The sequence below is a fragment of the Bufo bufo genome, chromosome 2, assembly GCF_905171765.1.
Source record: "Bufo bufo chromosome 2, aBufBuf1.1, whole genome shotgun sequence".
In the NCBI taxonomy this organism is placed as follows: domain Eukaryota; kingdom Metazoa; phylum Chordata; class Amphibia; order Anura; family Bufonidae; genus Bufo; species Bufo bufo.
Window position 1 is genome coordinate 831428921 of NC_053390.1, and position 24287 is coordinate 831453207.

General features: G+C 48.1%; 1 protein-coding gene across 1 annotated transcript in view; it reads right to left on the reverse strand.

Annotated features, from left to right (window-relative positions):
• Nucleotides 1-939: 939 nt before the first annotated feature.
• LOC120991095 (vomeronasal type-2 receptor 26-like) overlaps nt 940-24287 on the reverse strand; it is a 76690-nt gene continuing 53342 nt past the window's right edge. The window contains exon 4 of the mRNA XM_040419986.1: nt 940-1847. Within this exon, the coding sequence (XP_040275920.1) occupies nt 940-1847 (908 nt within the window). The remainder of the gene's footprint in view (nt 1848-24287) is intronic.

Consider the following 24287-nt stretch of genomic DNA (forward strand, 5'->3'; position numbering starts at 1 on the left):
TATATTTAGATAGCGCCAACATATTCTGCAGCGCCTTACAATTCAGGGGTTCACGTACAAACAGTCATAAATAACATAGCAACAGACAAGTCGATTATTACAACAAGAGGAATGAGGGCCCTGCTCGCAAGAGCTTACACTCTATGAAGTAAGTAAACAAGTAAAGCTGTTGTCAAGTTCATCACAGGGTCTGGACTCCATTTATTTCATCATCTACTTAACCAACTACCCCTTCTGCTTCAACGAACGGCCACACCTGGGGCTCCAGTATTATCCAGGTAGGAGCACCATGACAAGTGCAGCACCTTTAAGGGACATTAGGCCACCCTACACCACTCTGACATTCCTACACCTGGGTACCACCATATCACTAAAAGGGGCCCTGGGTCCTCATTGCTGCAATGCATCTGGCGTCACGACAAACACTTATTCCATCTTAAAGGGACCCCTTGCGGACCGCGGTTGCTGCAGCTTCTCTTAGATCTGTTCTCGAGGTCTGCTGTTTTTATCCTGAATGACCTTATGACATCACTCTGCCCTGCACGTTATACACTGTATATGTATGTAGAGTCTTGTGATAAAAGAATTCATCTTTTTTATATTTATTTGTATATTTAAAAATTCCTTACCCAGACAAAGAAAGACAATTACAAAGCCCCCGTAACCTAAAGGGACTGATATTTTCGATGTCTTTGACACCATGTCAGATGTATGAATTCATTAGCTATACCAAGGAGCAGTAATGCCTGTGTATAGATCCTACATATCAGCAGGTAGACATGGAGAGAGCCTCTCCTTCTCCTACTAATAAATGCACTGCTGAGATAATGTAACGATTGGAATCTACTTATATTTTATCATTTCTTTCTAGTATAAGATGATATCTACAAGTTGTTATTTTCAGAGTTAATCACTATTATCGGGGTTACCATTTTGCCGTCAGTTCTTTCTTTTCCCCAGCAGGTCAGCTTTTCTGTTCATTTCAGATTTAAACAAAATAATAAAACATTTTGGGAAAAATACACAACTTAAAAGTCCAGCACTGGAAGCCATTACTGCAAATATCTCCACAGCCACCATGTTCTTTCCCCTGGTGCTCAGATAAGCCGGGATCATGGAGATCCAGACGCTGCAGAACACCAGCATGCTGAAGGTGATGTACTTGGCCTCATTAAAACTGTCCGGTAATGTCCTCACCATGAAAGCCAGAACAAGGCTCACACCTGCCAGGAGCCCCAGATAACCCAACATGGAGTAGAACCAGATATCTGAGCCTTCATTACATTGAATGATGATCTTCCCAGGATAAGAGTCAGTGTCCAGGTCCTGAAATGGAGGAGAAATAGACAACCAAATAATACAGATTACAGCTTGAAAGGATGAACACAATGACACTATGGTATATGGTAGTTTCACACTGAGCCATTTTCTCCAAGGGCTTCCAGGCTTGGTGGACTTAAAAGCAACACAAACCATCACAGTCTTGGCGAGAAGTGAAGAGACGGCTACTGAGAAGAAGATTCCAAAACTGGTTTCACGTAATCTACAAGTCACATCATTGGGACGACCCAGAAACAAGAAGACAGAGAGGAAGCTGAGGATGATGGAGACCAGGAGGAGATAACTCAGGTTCCGGTTATTGGCTTTAACAATAGGAGTGTCTCGATGGGAAATGAATATTCCAAATATGAAGCCGGTCACAAGACATCCGAAGACCGAGACACAGGAGAAGACAGAAGCAATGGTGTCATTCTGGTAAGAGATGAATTCCACTACTTTGGGCCGGCATCGGTCTCTCTTCTCATTAGGCCATTCATCACTTTGGCATTTAATGCAGTTGTCAGAATCTGTAGGAGAATGTCAAAACATCTTATATCTATCTCCCCATCTGATACACAGTAGTAGCGATGCTAAACAGCATGGTTTATTACATCATCCACATAATATGCCTACGATGGTTGTTTAGTGACTCTTACTAACGTTATATTAGAAAACCAAAATTACTCAAATAGCAAATACAATAAACCGTGATGCACCGCACTATTAACAGAACAGGCCATACAGTTATTTGGCACTTGCTTCATCTGTATATCCATCCACCACAGTTGCACCTACTGTACCATCTGGTGGGGATGAACCTGGATCATTGGCTTCTTTAGTAAGGATGTGTGGCACAACATGCTTCCAGAAGGTGTCAGTGGTTCAGCTGCCCATCCTTGAAGATGTTCTCCAAGAATGATTTAAAATGGCCACAAGCAACCTGCCCTAGAATGTGAGCCAGACTGATTTCTACTAGAACATCTGGCATATTGTGGGCAGAATGGCATCATTAACATTTATTGTAGAGCAGTGTAGTTAGGCCGAGCACCCTCATTGTGATGAGCACATTGGTTTGTCCCATTACAACCCCGATTCCTTCATTATATTATCTTTACTGGCCGTCTTTATAACACTGTTAAAATGGATTCTTTCTGATGAGGCCAGATTAAGATGGCCATCCGTATCGCGAGACCTTCTTAATCCTGCACATGTACCAGTATTGTCAGTAGTGACTAGTGATGAGCGGCAGGGGTCATATTCGAATTCGCATCACACTTATTGTCAACAAGCAGTCTAATATATAGGCACATTTATCTAGTTCACCTGCTGCTCCATTCATACTTAGCTACATAGTTACATTACTAATTCAGTTACTGTACACTATAGATAACAGACAGTTGCCTGGGCCCTCAAAAGGAACGGGCAGTGGCAAAAATCTTGCTGAAGCTGGCACAAGCAGCGGCAGAAGAAGGGTTGGTGGTAGCAGCTTCTGCAGCAACTAGCCAGAGCTGCCACTGTCATCCAGCGGTTGCGTATTGAGCAACAATCTAGCTGTACTGGAATGGTTGACTCGCTCTTCAACATCTTCCCAGGTGACAACAGATACACACAGCGAGGAATCTGTGGGTTCTTCTGAAACCACACTTAGTTGGCATGGCCCAGGAACTGACTCTGTGCCCTCACCTGTCCTGCAACTGCCTCTTTCTTTTGCTGCTCCTTCTGCTCGGGAAGTAAGACATGCTGCCGGCTCATCTCTGCTTTTCAGCGAGGATGAGCTTAGTGAAGACAATCAGCAGCTACAGGCCAGCACAGACTTGGAGAAGAGATCCCCAGTGTCCTTCCTTAGGCGTACAACTACCGATAATGACAGTCAGGTGGGAGCACGTGTTGTGAGTGGTCAGGGGCTTGGCCATGAGACTGGTGAGGGCAACATAAGTGACAAACAGACAAGTTTGGATGATGATTTATCCACACATAGGAGCCGGGTGAAGAGGAGGCATCATCATCATCATCATAAAGTGAGGGTGACAAGGTGGCAGTGAGACAGCAGCAGGGTGGCAGCATCGATGAGCCAGCAGAGTGGAAGCAGTGGGAGATCTGGAGCCAAATGTGCCTGGGGTAGATCATCTCAACCTCAGAAGAAGTAAGCGGTCATTTCTTTCCTTTGTCTATTGCTTCTGATGCTCCTTGCCTTTTCCTACTGCTCATCACGTGTTTCGCCAGCAATTGATCACTGAGGCTATCGCACAGAGACAAGAGTATGTGTGCACTCGTCCAATGGCGCAGAATCTGAATGTGCACCTGGCCAAGTTACTGATACTACAGTCCCTCCCTTTTCATATCATGGACTCTGAACGTTTCAGAGAACTGATGGTTTGTGCCCACCCAAGGTGGAGAGTCCCAAGCCATCATTACTTCTCTTTAAAACCTGTACTAGCCCTGTAGAGTTATGTTGAGCAGAAGATGGGCCAGTCCTTGAGCCTGTTGAATTCTGATACAGTTCATGCCAGCACTGACATGTAGAGCTGTAACTATGCACAAGCACACTATATAAGTCCTTTACAGCCCACTGGGTAGACGAGCTAGAGGGTGACGGCAAAGACAACACAGATAACCCGACAGACAGTCGCAGTATGCAGTGGAGATGGAGGAAAGGATTCCCTCCGATTCCCTTGTGCAAAAGGCCAGATGCATGCTGAGTTGTTTGTGTAGTGACAACCATATTGCCACCATTCGGCAGAGGGATGACTACTGGCATGCCACAATGTTAGACCCACACTACCAGTCGAAATGGGGGAATTTTTTACACCTTCTGAAAGAGATGAAAAACTCAACTACTATCGAGATATCCTTTTGTAGTGAGTTGGTCGCTGCCTATGTGCGCCATCGCCAATCATAAAGAAGGCCTAACTAGGGGGACCCTCTGAGCTCCTGCTCCACTGTCATGACTGTTGGAGGGGGTGGTGGTGCAGGAGCAGTACCAGCTCCATCAGTAGCAACTTAACTCTTGATTCTCAAACTGACTATGTGATAGAAGCCATTAAAGTCCTGCATGCAGGATTTCTTTTACATCTGAATAAAACGGATTTCAGAGGCAAAAGGTCAAAATTCATGCAAATTGAGCATGAGGCCTCTATCACATGGTCAGTATTTTGGATCAGGATTTGATCATGATTTGGAGGCCAAAAGCAGGAGTGGGTAAAAAAAACCCACAGAAGACATTCAAATATTGCCATCACATGTCATCTCTGTTTTGGACCCATTCCAGTTTTTGCCTTACAAATACTGATCAAATGCTCACCAAATACTGACTCTTTGAAGGCAGATGCTCAAAATAAAGAGTGGTGTGAACACAACCTTACTGCTGACATCCTCCCCGTTGCACTGCATGCAGGGGTCGAGTCGAGGGGGAACGCGTGGGAACGGCGTTCCTGCACTTTTTTCATGGCAGGAACGCCGTTCCCTTTCAGCATGGTCTGTGTGCGGCGGCGGCGGCAGGCAGTGTGCGGCGGCGGCGGGGCAGGCACTGAGATGAGCGCTTCCATTGTGGAAGCGAAGCGCTTATCTCCATGGTGATCTGTTTCTGTTTATATCGCTGTCCTCAGGACAGCAATACAAACAGAAGGCTGCGGAGGAGCAGGGCAGGGAGGTGTGTCCCTTTCCTGTTCCTCTGATAGGCTGCCGGCACTACTAGGCCGGCAGCCTATCAGAGGCCGGCATAGGCGGCGCGATGACGTCATCGCGCCGCCGGCCTGAGCCGTACAGCGCTGGAGTCAGGACACAGGCTGGAAGAGGCCTGCATCGCATCGCTCCAAAGAGGTAAGTATAAGTTTTCTTTTTTTTTTTTAACTATATTATACTGGCACATGATTGGGGAATTTGGGGGGGCCCTGGAATTACTGGCACAGATTGGGGGGGGGTCTGGTATTACTGGCACATGATTGGGGGGGTCTGTTATAGTGGCACATGATTGGGGGGGGTCTGGTATAGTGGCACATGATTGGGGGGGTCTGGTATAGTGGCACATGATTGGGGGGTGGGGGGTCTGGATAGTGGCACATGATTGGGGGGGTCTAGTATAGTGGCACATGATTGGGGGGGTCTGGTATAGTGGCACATGATTGGGGGGGTCTGGTATAGTGGCACATGATTGGGGGGTGGGGGGTCTGGATAGTGGCACATGATTGGGGGGGTCTGGTATAGTGGCACATGATTGGGGGGGTCTGGTATAGTGGCACATGATTGGGGGGTGGGGGGTCTGGATAGTGGCACATGATTGGGGGGTCTGGTATAGTGGCACATGATTGGGGGGGTCTGGTTTAGTGGCACATGATTGGGGGGTCTGGTATAGTGGCACATGATTGGGGGGGTCTGGTATAGTGGCACATGATTGGGAGGTGGGGGGTCTGGTATAGTGGCACATGATTGGGGGGTGGGGGGTCTGGTATAGTGGCACATGATTGGGGGGTGGGGGGTCTGGTATAGTGGCACATGATTGGGGGGGTCTGGTATAGTGGCACATGATTGGGGGGGTCTGGTATAGTGGCACATGATTGGGGGGGTCTGGTATAGTGGCACATGATTGGGGGGTGGGGGGTCTGGATAGTGGCACATGATTGGGGGGGTCTGGTATAGTGGCACATGATTGGGGGGGTCTGGTATAGTGGCACATGATTGGGGGGGTCTGGTATAGTGGCACATGATTGGGGGGTGGGGGGTCTGGTATAGTGGCACATGATTGGGGGGTGGGGGGTCTGGTATAGTGGCACATGATTGGGGGGGTCTGGTATAGTGGCACATGATTGGGGGGGTCTGGTATAGTGGCACATGATTGGGGGGGTCTGGTATAGTGGCACATGATTGGGGGGGTCTGGTATAGTGGCACATGATTGGGGGGTGGGGGGTCTGGTATAGTGGCACATGATTGGGGGGGTCTGGTATAGTGGCACATGATTGGGGGGGTCTGGTATAGTGGCACATGATTGGGGGTGTGGGGTCTGGATAGTGGCACATGATTGGGGGGGTCTGGTATAGTGGCACATGATTGGGGGGGTCTGGTATAGTGGCACATGATTGGGGGGGTCTGGTATAGTGGCACATGATTGGGGGGGTCTGGTATAGTGGCACATGATTGGGGGGGTCTGGTATAGTGGCACATGATTGTGGGGGGTCTGGTATAGTGGCACATGATTGGGGGGGTCTGGTATAGTGGCACATGATTGGGGGTGGGGGGTCTGGTATAGTGGCACATGATTGGGGGGTGGGGGGTCTGGTATAGTGGCACATGATTGGGGGGTGGGGGGTCTGGTATAGTGGCACATGATTGGGTGGTGGGGGGTCTGGTATAGTGGCACATGATTGGGGGGTGAGGGGTCTGGTATAGTGGAACATGATTGGGGGGGTCTGGTATAGTGGCACATGATTGGGGGGTCTGGTCTGGTATTACAATACTGCCACATGATTGGGTGGGTCTGGTATTACTGGCACATGATTTGGGGGGGGTCTGGACCGTCTGGTATTACTGGCACATGATTGGGGGGGTCTGGTATTACTGGCACATGATTGGGGGGGTCTGGTATTACTGGCACATGATTGGGGGGGCTGTTATTACTGGCACATGATTGGGGGGGCTGTTATTACTGGCACATGATTGGGGGGCTGTTATTACTGGCACATGATTGGGGGGCTGTTATTACTGGCTGATGAGAGGCACTGAGGGGCTGATGAGAGGCACTGGGGGGCTGATGAGAGGCACTGGGGCTCTTATCTGAGGTCTGATTGGGGGTCATTCATATTGGGGTCTGAGCTGAGGTGTGATCTGAGGTCTTATTAACATTGGTGATCTTATTGGGGCTGTTAGCTGAGGTCTGATTAACATTGGGGGTCTGATTGGTGGTCTGACCTGAGGTGTAATGAAAAATATTTTTTTCTTATTGTGCCCACTTCCAGCCCGGAGCCCAGCTGACCAGAGCACTGATCCGGAGCAGCTTGGAGAAAAAAGGCCTCACAGTCTCCCACTCCTTCTGCTCGGCCAAGCCTGTCAGCACCCCTGAGGCCAAGCCTGTCAGCACCCCTGAGGCCAAGCCTGTCAGCACCCCTGAGGCCAAGCCTGCCAGCACCCCTGAGGCCAAGCCAGCACCCCTGAGTCTTCAGAACTGTAAGTAAATTATATATAAGGGGAGTTTTTGTTTTGTTTTGATCACAATGTGTACATTTGGCTCAGTCCGCAGCGACACAAATTACAGCATGCTCGATTTTCTGTGCTTTTCTTTTTTTTCCGCTACACGTAGCTTTCAAAAGGCCATTCACATGTATTGTATTTTAAAGGGGTTTTCCCATCTCAGACAATAGGGGAATATCGCTAGGATATGCCCCCATTGTCTGATAGGTGCGGGTCCCTATATATATTTGTTTATTTCATGTTAATTTTGCAGTTGTTTGTGTAAACTGTCACTTTACAATAAATGTTGCACTGAATTTTCAGCGAAATATATATTTTTTTGGCGGGGGTGGGGGGGGGGGGGTTTGCAGTGGATCTTGGGTGAGTTCCCACACTTTTTTTTTCCAGGACTTGACCCCTGACTGCATGGTTAAGTCCACTCCGAGTTCACACTTCAGTTATTTGTTCAGTTATTTCCATGAGTTTTTGTGGACCAAATTCAGGTGCCAAGCCTACTCTCTGATTAGGTATCCCACCTGCTTTGGGTTTACAATAACTGACCAAATAACTGATGTGTGAACTAGGCCTAATAGTGATGCACAGTCATTCTACAGCTAACATAAGAGATTCAAAAGCATGCGTCTGCACAGCCACAACATGTTTTTTTGTTTGTTTGTTTAGCTGGGGGTCAGCTTGGAATGTTGGTGGCTTGCACAATGATCCATACCTACATATGTTTGACCTTTCTGTCATTCAGATGCACAGTAACTATTTTGCTTCCAGAAAGGACTAGCTATGCATGTTGCTGCACTGCACAATGATGTACACCGAGATATACTCTTCCTATAGTTTAACTGCAGGCCAGGATAGACCTGATTTAATGCACTTCGTGATTAATTAATTCGCAATGAATCTAATTTTTGAAAACTTTGCTCATCACTAATTAGCACCCTGGCTGCACATCACCTTCTGGCCACATATCCTGTATAGTGCCACGCTAACATCCACCAGCGATATGCTGAAACATTCTCACGCTGCCAAGTATGGCATTTTACCTACAGTCGTGGCCAAAAGTTTTGAGAATGACACAAATATTAGTTTTTTTCCTTCTAAGTCGGTATTTATTGCGATATCTATCATCATTGCAATAAATTTCTTAAAGGGATTCTGTCACCTCGTATAACCCAAATTCTGATTTTAAACCAGTCATGCTCCACAGCTTACCTTGAATCGGCTATGCTGTTTGTTATTGTAATCCGTACAGCAGTTTACCAGAAAAACGACTTTTATAAAACCCTGAAGGTGCCCAGAGGGGCGTTATGTTCCCCTTTGTGTGCCCAGTAACGCCCCTCTTACAGTGCCCAGAACGCCTTCCTCCAGAATCCCTAACCGCCCACAGCGTCTGATCCCTCTCCTCCCCCTCCCTGACGGCCGAGCGAAGTCTCGCGCGAGCATCGGACGTCACTGGGCTCGGCGCATGCCCAGTGACGACGATGAAGCTCCTGCCCTCAGTCTCCTGCAAATCGCACTGGCGCAGCCCTCAGTGGGTACTGCGTCTGCATGAGACTTCGCTCGGCCATCAGGGAGGGGGAGGAGAGGGATCAGACGCTGTGGGCGGTTAGGGATTCTGGAGGAAGGCGTTCTGGGCACTGTAAGAGGGGCGTTACTGGGCACACAAAGGGGAACATAACGCCCCTCTGGGCACCTTCAGGGTTTTATAAAAGTCGTTTTTCTGGTAAACTGCTGGACGGATTACAATAACAAACAGCATAGCCGATTCAAGGTAAGCTGTGGAGCATGACTGGTTTAAAATCAGAATTTGGGTTATACGAGGTGACAGAATCCCTTTAATATCGTTATCGTGGGAAATAAACTGATTGAGGGCTGCGATATACCTGTTGCCCCAAATAAACAGTGTGGTGTGATGTAACTGTTGTGGCAAGAAAAATAAATGAGGGGTGTGATATACCTGCTTCCACAAAATACTGATTGAGGCCTGCGATATACCTGCTTCCACAAAATATTGATTGAGGGGATTGATATACCGGCTTCCACCAAATATTGATTGAGGCCTGCGATATACCTGCTTCCACAAAATACCGATTAAGGGGTTCGTTATACCTGTTTCCACCAAATATTGATTGAGCCCTGCGATAAACCTGATTCCACAAATACTGATCTCTCTAGAGACTTAGGCACAGGATCATTTTGAAAATGACAGGCAGAGGAAGAGGCAGGCTGCCCCCATACAGTATAATGTCTCCTTGTAGCCCCCCCATACAGTATAATGTCTCCTTGTAGCCCCCCCATACAGTATAATGTCTCCTTGTGGCTGCCCCATACAGTATAGTGGCTTCTTGTTGTTGCCCCCATACAGAATAATGTCTCCTTATGGCTGCCCCATACAGTATAACGTCTCCTTGTGGCTGCCCCATACAGTATAACGTCTCCTTGTGGCTGCCCCATACAGTATAATGTTTACTTGTGGACCCCATACAGTATAACATCTCCTTGTGGCTGCCCTATACAGTATAATGACTCCTTGTAGCTGCCCCATACAATATAACGTCTCCTTGTGGCTTCCCCTGTCCCCATACAGTATAATGTTTCCTTGTGGCCCCCATACAGTATAATGTCTTCTTGTGGCTGCCCCATACAGTATAATGTCTCCTTGTGGCTTCCCCATACAGTATAATGTCTCCTTGTGGCCCCCATACAGTATAATGTCTCTTTGTGGCTGCCCCTGTCCCCATACAGTATAACGTCTCCTTGTGGCTGCCCCATACAGTATAATGTCTCCTTGTGGCTGCCCCATACAGTATAATGTCTCCTTGTGGCTGCCCCATACAGTATAATGTCTCCTTGTGGCCCCCATACAGTTTAACGTCTCCTTGTGGCTGCCCCATACAGTATAATGTCTCTTTGTGGCTGCCCCGTCCCCATACAGTATAACATCTCCTTGTGGCTGCCCCATACAGTATAAAGTCTCCTTGTGGCTGCCCTATACAGTATAACGTCTCCTTGTGGCTGCCCCATACAGTATAATGTCTCTTTGTGGCTGCCCCTGTCCCCATACAGTATAACATCTCCTTGTGGCTGCCCCCATACAGTATAACATCTCCTTGTGGCTGCCCCATACAGTATAACATCTCCTTGTGGCTGCCCCCATACAGTATAACGTCTCCTTGTGGCTGCCCCATACAGTATAATGTCTCCTTGTGGCTGCCCCCATACAGTATAATGTCTCCTTGTGGCTGCCCCCATACAGTATAACGTCTCCTTGTGGCTGCCCCATACAGTATAACGTCTCCTTGTGGCTGCCCCCATACTGTATAACGTCTCCTTGTGGCTGCCCCCATACAGTATAATGTCTCCTTATGGCTGCCCCCATACAGTATAATGTCTCCTTGTGGCTGCCCCCATACAGTATAACGTCTCCTTATGGCTGCCCCCATACAGTATAACGTCTCCTTGTGGCTGCCCCCATACAGTATAACGTCTCCTTGTGGCTGCCCCCATACAGTATAATGTCTCCTTGTGGCTGCCCCCATACAGTATAACGTCTCCTTGTGGCTGCCCCATACAGTATAACGTCTCCTTGTGGCTGCCCCCCATACAGTATAACATCTCCTTGTGGCTGCCCCATACAGTATAACATCTCCTTGTGGCTGCCCCCATACAGTATAACGTCTCCTTGTGGCTGCCCCCATACTGTATAACGTCTCCTTGTGGCTGCCCCCATACAGTATAATGTCTCCTTATGGCTGCCCCCATACAGTATAATGTCTCCTTGTGGCTGCCCCCATACAGTATAACGTCTCCTTATGGCTGCCCCCATACAGTATAACGTCTCCTTGTGGCTGCCCCCATACAGTATAACGTCTCCTTGTGGCTGCCCCCATACAGTATAATGTCTCCTTGTGGCTGCCCCCATACAGTATAACGTCTCCTTGTGGCTGCCCCATACAGTATAACGTCTCCTTGTGGCTGCCCCCCATACAGTATAACATCTCCTTGTGGCTGCCCCCATACAGTATAACGTCTCCTTGTGGCTGCCCCCATACAGTATAACATCTCCTTGTGGCTGCCCCCATACAGTATAACGTCTCCTTGTGGCTGCCCCCATACAGTATAATGTCTCCTTGTGGCTGCCCCCATACAGTATAACGTCTCCTTGTGGCCCCAAGTGTTTTTTTCTTCTAAATGGGTATTTATCGCGATATCTATCGTCATCGCGATAAATTTCTTAATATCGTTATCGTGAGAATATTTTTGATATCGCCCAACCCTAGTAGGAGTCAGGAGTCCTGACATTCTATGTGCTGCTGTGACGCCCCTTCCATTCACAGATTGTCTGTGATCTCCATGTTGTCTCCATCCCCCTCCTAATATGCATTTAATCAGGTGAGTGGACAGATTACTGCACAACGCTAGACCACTGCACTGAAATACTCTGCGCTGCTGTGAAGCCTCTTCCATTAACTGTCTGTGATCTCCATGTTGTCTCCACACCATCCTCCTCCTTGCAAATCAGATGAGTGGACAGATCCCTGCATCTCGCTAGACCACTATACTGAAACACTCTGTACTGCTGTGAAGCCCCTTTCATTCAAATCTATGCCCCCCACCTGCATCTATTCCCTTCCTCATGCATTTAACCATATGAGTGGACAGATAACACTCTGCGGAAATACTCTGCGCTGCTGTGACACCTCTTCCCCTCACTGTCTGTCGACAGCCTTATGTTTCACCATTTCGATGATCAGGTCATGACACAGCCCTTGTCACACGAGGCCCTGTACCTCCGTCTAGTACAGACCACCGCCCTACTGTAACAAAGCACAGGTTAAGGATTATGCCTGCACTTTACACATACAGACTGCTGTGTATTGGGGGGGTCACTATTTACACAGGGACACTGTAATGGGGGGGGGGGGGATCTGTGGATGACACATGTATAACATAAGATGCTGTGTGTCATCCCCAGATCTCCCCATAACAGTGTTATCCACAGATCCCCATAACAGTATGTCATTCACAGATCCCCCATAACAGTGTCATTCACAGATCCGCCATAAGTCTGTCATCCACAGATCCCCCATAACAGTGTGTCATCTACAGATCCCCATAACAGTGTGTCATCCACAGATCCGCCATAACAGTGTCATCTACAGATCCCCCATAACAGTGTGTCATCCACAGATCCCCCATAACAGTGTCATCCACAGATCCCCATAACAGTGTCATCCACAGATCCACTCATTAACAGTGTGATCCAGAGATCCCCAATAACAGTGCCATCCACAGATCCCCCATAACAGTGTCATCTACAGATCCCCCATAACAGTGTGTCATCCACAGATCCACCATAACAGTGTCATCTACAGATCCCCCATAACAGTGTGTCATCCACAGATCCCCCATAATAGTGTCATCTACAGATCCCCCATAACAGTGTGTCATCCACAGATCTCCCCATAACAGTGTTATCCACAGATCCCCATAACAGTATGTCATTCACAGATCCCCCATAACAGAGTGTCATCCACAGATCCGCCATAACAGTGTGACATCCACAGATCCCCTATAACAGTGTCATCTACAGATCCCCATAACAGTGTGTCATCCACAGATCCGCCATAACAGTGTAATCCACAGATCCCCCATAACAGTGTCATCCACAGATCCCCCATAACAGTGTCATCCACAGATTCCCCATAACAGAGTGTCATCCACAGATCCCCTCATTAACAGTGTGATCCAGAGATCCCCAATAACAGTGCCATCCACAGATCCCCCATAACAGTGTCATCTACAGATCCCCCATAACAGTGTGTCATCCACAGATCCCCCATAATAGTGTCATCTACAGATCCCCCATAACAGTGTGTCATCCCCAGATCTCCCCATAACAGTGTTATCCACAGATCCCCATAACAGTATGTCATTCACAGATCCCCCATAACAGTGTCATTCACAGATCCGCCATAAGTCTGTCATCCACAGATCCCCCATAACAGTGTGTCATCTACAGATCCCCATAACAGTGTGTCATCCACAGATCCGCCATAACAGTGTAATCCACAGATCCCCTATAACAGTGTCATCTATAGAGATGGCCCGAACTATCCGACGGCGAACAGTTCCCGGCGAACATAGCTTGTTCGCGTTCGCCTCTGCCGGGCGAACACATGCGATGTTTGGTCCGCCCCCTATACATCATCATTGAGTAAACTTTGACCCTGTACCTCACAGTCAGCAGACACATTCCAGCCAATCAGCAGCATACCCTCCCTCCCAGACCCTCCCACCTCCTGCACAGCATCCATTTTAGATTCATTCTGAAGCTGCAGTCTTAGTGAGAGGAGGGAGACTGTAACTGCTGCTGATTTAATTGGGAAATCGATAGCTAGGCTAGTGAATTCAGTGTCCACTCCAGTCCTGAAAGACTCATCTGATCTCTGCTGTAAGGACAGCGTCCTGACAGCACCCCAAAAAGCCCTTTTTAGGGCTGCAACATTAGTCTGCTTTTTTTTTTTCCTTTATATACATATTGCAGTTGCCTGGCCTGCCTGTGTGTGAGGAGCTGCAGGCCCACAGACTGTAGTGTGCCCACTGCCAGTGCTCACCCCTGTCATTCCGTGTGGCACAGGACTTTGCTTAAAAAAAGGCACTTAATTTTTACACTTTAATCTAAGGTTAGTTGCCTGCCAGTGTGTGTCAGGCTGACTTCCACTGACTGTAGTGTGCCCACTGCCAGTGCCCACCACTCATACCGGCTGGCACAGGACTTTGCATAAAAAAGGCATTTAATTTTTACACTTTAGTGTAATTTCAGCTGCTTGCCTGCTGCTAGTGTGTGTCAGGCCGACTTCAACTGACTGTAGTGTGCCCACTGCCAGTGCCAACCACTGATACCGGGTGGCACAGTAGCTTGCCGATAAATAAGGCATTTAATTTTTAGACAGTAGTCTAAATTCAGTTGCTTGCCTGCTGCCAGTGTGTGTCAGGCCCTCTTCCACTGACTGTAGTGTGCCCACTGCCAGTGCCAACCACTGATACCGGGTGGCACAGTAGCTTGCCGATAAATAAGGCATTTAATTTTTACACTTTAGTGTAATTTCAGTTGCTTGCCTGCTGCCAGTGTGTGTCAGGCCCGCTTCCACTGACTGTAGTGTGCCCACTGCCAGTGCCAACCACTGATACCGGGTGGCACAGTAGCTTGCCGATAAATAAGGCATTTAATTTTTAGACAGTAGTCTAAATTCAGTTGCTTGCCTGCTGCCAGTCAGTGTGTCAGGCCCTCTTCCACTGACTGTAGTGTGCCCACTGCCAGTGCCAACCACTCATACCGGGTGGCACAGTAGCTTGCCGATAAATAAGGCATTTAATTTTTACACTTTAGTGTAATTTCAGTTGCTTGCCTGCTGCCAGTGTGTGTCAGGCCCGCTTCTACTGACTGTAGTGTGCCCACTGCCAGTGCCAACCACTGATACCGGGTGGCACAGTAGCTTGCCGATAAATAAGGCATTTAATTTTTACACTTTAGTGTAATTTCAGTTGCTTGCCTGCTGCCAGTGTGTGTCAGGCCCGCTTCCACTGACTGTAGTGTGCCCACTGCCAGTGCCAACCACTGATACCGGGTGGCACAGTAGCTTGCCGATAAATAAGGCATTTAATTTTTAGACAGTAGTCTAAATTCAGTTGCTTGCCTGCTGCCAGTCAGTGTGTCAGGCCCTCTTCCACTGACTGTAGTGTGCCCACTGCCAGTGCCAACCACTCATACCGGGTGGCACAGTAGCTTGCCGATAAATAAGGCATTTAATTTTTACACTTTAGTGTAATTTCAGTTGCTTGCCTGCTGCCAGTGTGTGTCAGGCCCGCTTCTACTGACTGTAGTGTGCCCACTGATGAGAATAGTACTACAGAAAATACCACTCATATCGGGTGTGACAGTAAATTGCACGGTGCAGACGCAGTCACCGTGGATTAAAACAGAGTGGAGGGAGCCAGCGTTTTTTTAACCATCTCCCCGTCCGAAAAATCTGTTTAATAAATGGCCCCCAGATTGGGGAGTCGGGGACGTTAGAGGGATTAAACTGATGAGAATAGTACTACAGAAAATACCACTCATATCGGTGGAGGGAGCCAGGTTTTTTTTAACCATCTCCCCGTTCGAAAAATCTATTCAATAAATGGCACCCAGATTGGGGACGTTAGAGGGATTAAACTGATGAGAATAGTACTACAGAAAATACCACTCATATCGGGTGTGACAGTAAATTGCACGGCGCAGACGCAGTCACCGTGGATTAAAACAGAGTGGAGGGAGCCAGCGTTTTTTTAACCATCTCCCCGTCCGAAAAATCTGTTTAATAAATGGCCCCCAGATTGGGGAGTCGGGGACGTTAGAGGGATTAAACTGATGAGAATAGTACTACAGAAAATACCACTCATATCGGGTGTGACAGTAAATTGCACGGCGCAGACGCAGTCACCGTGGATAAAAACAAAGGGGAGGGAGCCAGCGTTTTTTTAACCATCTCCCCGTTCGAAAAATCAATTCAATTGACCTTTCGGGGACCCTTGGTGTTGTACGTGGCTGGGTGGAGGAAGAAACCTTCAATGACATCACCGGGACGTGGCTAGCTTGGTATCCAACCTTGTGCAAATGGGGAGTTTGCGGTTGTGCAAATGAACTGTTTGCGGTGCATTAAAAGGGGAGTTTGGTCTGTCAATGTCTGTGATGCGGGCGTAACCCTTACACTACCTGATCGATACAACATCATACCTGATCGTATACACACACTGGATGTTTTAAAGCACGTTATTCCAAACAATTTAGGAATGTTAGTTGATTTATGCCCTTTATGGATTAAAACCCGACTCTGCGTCCACTACGTAATTTTCCATGGGAGTTTTGCCATAGATCCCCCTCCGGCATGCCACAGTCCAGGTGTTAGACCCCTTGAAACAACTTTCTCATCACTATTGTGGCCAGAAAGAGTCCCTGTGGGTTTTAAAATTCGCCTGTCTATTGAAGTCTATGGCGGTTCGCCCGGTTCGCCAGTTCGCGAACATTTGCGGAAGTTCGCGTTCGCTGTTCGCGAACTGAAAATTTTATGTTCGCGACATCACTAGTCATCTACAGATCCCCCATAACAGTGTGTCATCCACAGATCCGCCATAACAGTGTAATCCACAGATCCCCCATAACAGTGTCATCCACAGATCCCCCATAACAGTGTCATCCACAGATTCCCCATAACAGTGTCATCCACAGATTCCCCATAACAGAGTGTCATCCACAGATCCCCTCATTAACAGTGTGATCCAGAGATCCCCAATAACAGTGCCATCCACAGATCCCCCATAACAGTGTCATCTACAGATCCCCCATAACAGTGTGTCATCCACAGATCCACCATAACAGTGTCATCTACAGATCCCCCATAACAGTGTGTCATCCACAGATCCCCCATAATAGTGTCATCTACAGATCCCCCATAACAGTGTGTCATCCACAGATCCGCCATAACAGTGCCATCCACAGATCCCCCATAACAGTGACATCCACAGATCCCCCATAACAGAGTGTCATCCACAGATACCCTCCTTAACAGTGTCATCCACAGATCCCCATAACAGTGTGTCATCCACAGATGCCCCCATAACAGTGCCATCCACAGATCCCCCATAACAGTGTCATCCACAGATCCCCCATAACAGTGTCATCTACAGATCCCCCATAACAGTGTGTCATCCACAGATCCCTCATAACAGTGCCATCCACAGATGTCCCCATAACAGTGTCATCCACAGATCCCCTCCTTAACAGTGTCATACACAGATCCCCCATAACAGTGTCATCTACATATCCCCTATAACAATGTGTCATCCACAGATCCCCCATAACAGTGTCATCCACAGATCCCCTCCTTAACAGTGTCATCCACAGATCCCCCATAACAGTGTCATCCACAGATCCCCTCCTTAACAGTGTCATCCACAGATGCCCATAACAGTGCCATCCACAGATCCCCCCATAACAGTGTCATCCACAGATCCCCCATAACATTGTGTCATCCACAGATGCCCCCATAACAGTGCCATCCACAGATCCCCCATAACAGTGTCATCCACAGATCCCCCATAACAGTGTGTCATCCACAGATCCCCCATAACAGTGTCATCCACAGATCCCCCATAACAGAGTGTCATCCACAGATACCCTCCTTAACAGTGTCATCAACAGATGCCCATAACAGTGTCATCCACAGATGCCCCATAACAGTGTCATCCACAGATGCCCCATAACAGTGTCATCCACAGATGCCCCATAACAGTGTCATCCACAGATGCCCCATAACAGTGTCATCCACAGATGCCCCATAACAGTGTCATCCACAGATGCCCCATAACAGTGTCATCCACAGATGCCCCATAACAGTGTCATCCACAGATGCCCCATAACAGTGTCATCCACAGATGCCCCATAACAGTGTCATCCACAGATGCCCCATAACAGTGCAATCCACAGATCCCTCATAACAGTGTCATCCACAGATCCCCCATAACAGTGTGTCATCCACAGATGCCCCATAGCAGTGTCATCCAAAGATGCCCCATAACAGTGCCATCCACAGATCCCCATAACAGTGTCATCCACAGATCTCCCATAACAGAGTGTCATCCACAGATACCCTCCTTAACAGTGTCATCAACAGATGCCCATAACAGTGTCATCCACAGATGCCCCATAACAGTGCCATCCACAGATCCCCATAACAGTGTCATCCACAGATCCCCCATAACAGTGTCATCCACAGATCCCCCATAACAGTGTGTCATCCACAGATGCCCCCAAAACAGTGCCATCCACAGATCCCCCATAACAGTGTCATCCACAGATCCCCTCCTTAACAGTGTCATACACAGATCCCCCATAACAGTGTGTCATCCACAGATCCCCCATAACAGTGTGTCATTCACAGGTTCCCCACAACAGTGTCATCCACAGATCCCCCATAACAGTGTTATCCACAGATCCCCCATAACAGTGTCATCTACAGATCCCCCATAACAGTGTCATCCACAGATGCCCATAACCAGGGGCGTAGCTAAAAAGTCATGGGCCCTGGTGCAAAAGTTCATCTTGGGCCCCCTTCCCTCTGTGCTTTGTGGCCAGGGGCAAGGAGGCACATAGCCTTCCTGCTGCCTGAGGCAAGAATTGAAACGGAAATCCTCTCATGCCAAATTCTTGACCTAACCCCTTTCCTCCAGCCAGAGGTGTAACTTGACCAGCATGTGCTTTCTATAATACCGGTGTCTTCTTATGTGGCACAAGGGTCTTTGGAACCCCCCTCAGGCTCCTGGGCCCGGTGGCGACTGCTAATTCTGCACCCCCTATAGCTAGGCCCCTGCCCATAACAGTGTCATCCACAGATGGCCCCATAACAGTGCCATCCACAGATCCCCCATAACACTGTGTCATCCACAGATCCCCCATAATAGTGTGTCATCCATAGGTTCCCCATAACAGTGTGCCATCCACAGATCCCCCATAACAGTGTGTCATCCATAGGTTCCCCATAACAGTGTGTCATCCACAGATGCCCATAACAGTGCCATCCACAGATCCACATAACACTGTCATCCACAGATCCTCCATAACAGTGTCATCCACAGATCCCCATAACAGAGTGTCATCCACAGATCCCCCATAACAGAGTGTCATCCACAGATACCCTCCTTAACAGTGTCATCAACAGATGCCCATAACAGTGTCATCCACAGATGCCCCATAACAGTGTCATCCACAGATCCCCCATAACAGTGTGTCATCCACAGATGCCCCCATAACAGTGCCATCCACAGATCCCCCATAACAGTGTCATCCACAGATCCCCCATAGCAGTTTGTCATCCACAGATCCCTCATAACAGTGCCATCCACAGATCCCCCATAACAGTGCCATCCACAGATCCCCCATAACAGTGTCATCCACAGATCCCCTCCTTAACAGTGTGTCATCCACAGATCCCTCATAACAGTGCCATCCACAGATCCCCCATAACAGTGTCATCCACAGATCCCCTCCTTAACAGTGTCATCCACAGATCCCCTCCTTAACAGTGTGTCATCCACAGATGCCCCCATAACACTTCGCCTGTGCACTGAGGAGAGACAGAAAGGAGGGGAATGATTCTGCGGAAGCAAGCAGAGGACGGCACAACAGATGACTGAATAGCTTGTTTTGTAAGTCAATTGTTTTATAATAAATGTAGTTTAATGTCTGTTTTTGTCTTTTATTATATTCTGGCTTTTGCTTAAAGGGACAGTAACTTATTTTTATTTTTTTTGTTATTTATGATGCTTTTTGATAATAAATAAATGTAAATGTAGTGGTGCTATAATGTGGACCCCAGGCCTCTCTGATGTCCTGCAGGCTGGGCTGGCGCTGTGGCAGCATACGGTTGGCCAGGCAGCAGAAAGGCTCTGGGGCTGTCATTGTGTGCTCTGGAACTTTTCCCTTCACAGCCACTGCTATCTGCTATCTCCCTGTCCCTGCCTCTCGGCGGCGCAATGTGTGGGTGGGGCTGTGTGTGGGTGTGGCTTGAGGGTGGGTGGGGACACTGGGGCTCCATAATCTCCTATTGCCCGGGGGCCCCATGAGTTGTCAGTCCGCCCCTGGGGGGATTTTAGACTTTTTGGGGATCACTGGTATTGTACTTGGCTGGGGGGAGAAGACCGAGGATGACATTCTCCTGGGCGATAAGCAGGAGCCAGGGCGCTCTACCGCTTCCAATTTAGTGCAAATGGGGGCCTTCATGCTCCAGTGTTTGAAGAAGGACCCCCATATAAAAAGCATAAAGGGCAAGGACCAGTACTGGGTGGCAACGTACTTTGTAGGGTTGAGCAAGAGTATTTGAAAAGTGAATTTTTATCTCGAATATCGCCAATTCGAGAATTTGAGAATATTTAGAATATAGTGTTATATATTCGTTATATCGAATATTAGTCATTTTTTTCATCTGAACACATGATTCCTCCCTGCTTCTTGCTTGTGGGCCAATGAGTCATTGGCCCACAAGCAAAAAGCAGGGAACAATCATAGAAACATGTGTTCAGATGGAAAAAATTATGAATATTGTAAAAACAAATACATACAGTAGCACTATATTCTATAGTACTATATATTCGTTTTTGATCCATGCCTGTATTGATCGCGTAATATTCGCATATTACGCGATCATTACCTTGCCAATTTTTTTATTAAAAAAATGAATGTAGAATATAACGAATATTCAAATTCGCGACTATTCTACAAATATTCTACAAAATATTTGCAAGATATTACGAATTTGAATATGACCCCTGGCGCTTATCACTAGTACCTAGACCCCCAGTACAAACACAAAATGGCGGACATGTTACCAGCATCACAGAGGGCTGGCAGAATGCAGCATTTCCAGGCCTTGCTGCGAGAGATGCTGCATTCTGCTTTTGCGGGCGCTGGCAGAGGAATTTCCACCCACAGGGAAACAGTTGCGGGTACCAATCCTACTGCGCATGCAAGAAGAGGGCGGTTTGAAGATGTGTTGGTCACTTCGGATATGAGATCATTCTTGCAGCCAACCCATCGACAGCCGCCCTCCGGATCCAGCCTCAGGGAACGCCTAGACCGACTACATCAGGTTAACGGCCGATGTGGACGCTCTGAGAAGCGACCTGTGGCCAGAGCTGTCACAATTTGCCATGGAGCTCTTGGCTTGCCCCTCGTCTAGTTTCCTGTCCGAATGGACGTTCCTGCAGCAAGGGGAGATCGTGACCGATAAGCGCACTCGCCTAGCTCACGACAGGGTGGACTACCTCACACTTCTAAAAATTAATGAGGCATGGATCTCGGAGGAATTCAACACCTGTGACGACCACGTGTAATTGAATTTTCTCATGCCAGCCCACACAAATCCACGACCACATAGAACAAATAATGGTCCTTATCTTATGTATATACAGCGGCATAAAAGGCCTTTTCTGTCAGGTGAATGCCTCATTTTTGGGGCCTGTACTGGCCGACAGTAAAATTTGTATTTAGTGACCGCCTAATGTACCTCCAGCCACATTATCACATCTTCTTTTCTGTCAGGTGAATGCCTAGTTTTTGGGGCCTATACTCCCGTGGCCTAAAATAAAAAAAATTCTAGGCTCCAGCAGGGCACATTTTTGAGAGTTTCCAATTAAGACGCATAAAAATGGCCCCTGATTAAAATACATATTTTTTGTGGGAATGTTTCCCAATGATCCCCCTCTAGTATGTCACTGTCCATGTTGTGGGACTATTTGTGCACTTCTAGTAATTATTTGGTGGCTTAAAATATGAGCTGAAGGTTTTTAAGGTTCGCCTGCCATTAAAGTCAATGGGGCCCGCCGCAAACGCGTGGTTCAAGAACATTTGATCGCGAACGTGCGTTTGCGAAACATTCCGGCCGATGTTCGTCCATCACTAGTCGTCTCTATTTCACTTACAGAGCGAGGTTCAAACACGAGGAATCAGGCTTCAACAGTTAGCAAGTCCACCAGTTTCCTAGGCTGTAATCATGTAGGTTAGCTTTCCAGGCAAACCTCCCTCAAACTGACAGTCTGGGATCTCTTTTATTTCCCCCAGTGATGATGTCAGCAAGCCTCACCTGGGATCATCTCTGGCTAGCGAAAGAACGTGTACTGGGGGATTGTGGACTGGGAGGTCCCACTACCAAACCTACCTACCAGTCCAAATAAAATCCCGCCCAGAACAGAACCTAAACAAACCTGTCTCTGCAAACTACACTTTGCTGAAACCACTGCAGATTTCTGGATTTCAGTTATCTCCCTCAGCTGAGATATCTGGGTGAGATACAAACGTCGTCCTGCATTTCACTGTACACATTACCACAATATATCTATACTAGACATTAAGCCCGTTACAATAACGGGCGCTAGAGCAGTAGGAACAGTCTATATTAGGCCTCTTTCACACAACCATTTTTTTTTTTCCATTTGCGGGCCGTTTCTTGCATTCCGTATACGGTCATTCATTCCAATGGTTCCGCCAAAAAACGGAATGTACTCCGTATGCATTCTGTATTTCCGTTTTTCCGTTCCGTTGAAACATAGAACATGTCCTATTATTGACCACAAATCACGTTCCGTGGCTCCATTCAAGTCAATGGGTCCGCAAAAAAAACAGAACACATACGGAATGTACTTCGTATGTGTTCCGTATCCGTTCCGTTTTTGCGGAACCATGCATTGAAAATGTTATGCCCAGTGTGAGACGACAGTGACAGGTCTCACGCAGGTTGGAGGCAAGGAAGGGGTGGATAGTGCGGTCCACACCCCTGTTCCACCACAGGTGAGACCAGCTGGAGGTACTCAGCCTGGCATAAAGCACCTCCCAGAGTGTCAGCAAGGGAAGTGTGTTACCTGTAGACAGAGGCCTGGAGGCTCTGTCTGTGTGGTCTCAGCTAGGCTAGGCTGAGGGACCACGAGGCTAAGTGACAGCCTGGAATTTGGGGGATGCGGTACAAGGGCCACAAGGTCGGGGTCGGGAGGACTGCTGGGCCACAATCCCCCAAAGGGACTAGCGTTTGCTACAGCCGGGAGGCTGCTGGACTATTGGGCTGAGAAAGCCGCATGTTATGACCGTGTGTGAACGGTCCTTTAGGTGAGTCAGGTTATTATATGTTTAGTTAGAGCCCAGCCGGATGTTTATTTGTATCATTTATGTTTGTTTTGCTGAGGTGCCAAATAAAGCGATGTTTGGACCTAAAACTTGGTGTCTGGCGACGATACTTGTGTGAATGACCCCCGGAGAAGAGCTAACCCCCCACAATTGGTGTCGGATGCGGGCAGGTGTCCCTGCTGATAAGTAAAAGTGCTGGAAGCCTGCTAGTGTGCAGGAGCAGAGACTGCTGGTGTTAATCTGGACATTTTTTTTTTTTCTGTGGTGCAAACAGTGCAGGATTTAAAGGGCCAGTAGCCGAGTAAAAGAGACTGACGTGGCATTTTTGGTCAAAATGGCTGCGGCTTGGTATCATCCATGTGAGAAGGACTGCGAGCTAGTGATTGGGGGAATCCCACTGGGGGTCACTCTAGATGCCCGCCAGCAGGTGTCTCGCGTCAGGCCTGAAGTGCTGGACTTTCTGGAGAGAGGGCCAGAGACGGATGCCACCGTGTCTCTGACCTTTGTGACAGAGTATGGCTCTGTGCAATGGGAGCTGTTAAAATGTGAGACACTGGAAGTGGAATTTGTACTGGGCAAGGACTTTCCATTGTTTGGGCAGTTGTGGAGCGGAGTTCCTGATAAAAAGCAAAGATATGCCGTTGAAAAGGGCAACCTTCGGGAAGACAAAGAGGTGGAGAGCGGTGGGGTTCTCATGAGTACATATCTTCTCTGCGGCTGGAAGGACCGTCCAGGAAGAGTCTCAACTGCAGGCCAAGTTGTTTCCGGTAGTAACTGCTGGAGTAAGGAGTCTGCAGGTGATCATGGTGCCAGCAATCAAGGGCAGGTCTCCAGAGGCTGGATTTTGGAGGATCGTCTCGGTAGAGATGTCCATGGGATGTACTCGTCTCCCGAGACTGCTGTACCCGTGACAACGAAGGGTAAGACTGTTCCTGTTATTAACTATGTAGCAGACCCAGTGACAGGGAGCCGGCGGCAGTTGATACCTGCTGGGCCGGTAGGTAATAAGTCACACAGAAAAAAAGCAGTGTCTGAACAGGCGGATAAGCATGTTGGGATTGCTCCCTCGCAGAAATCTACAGA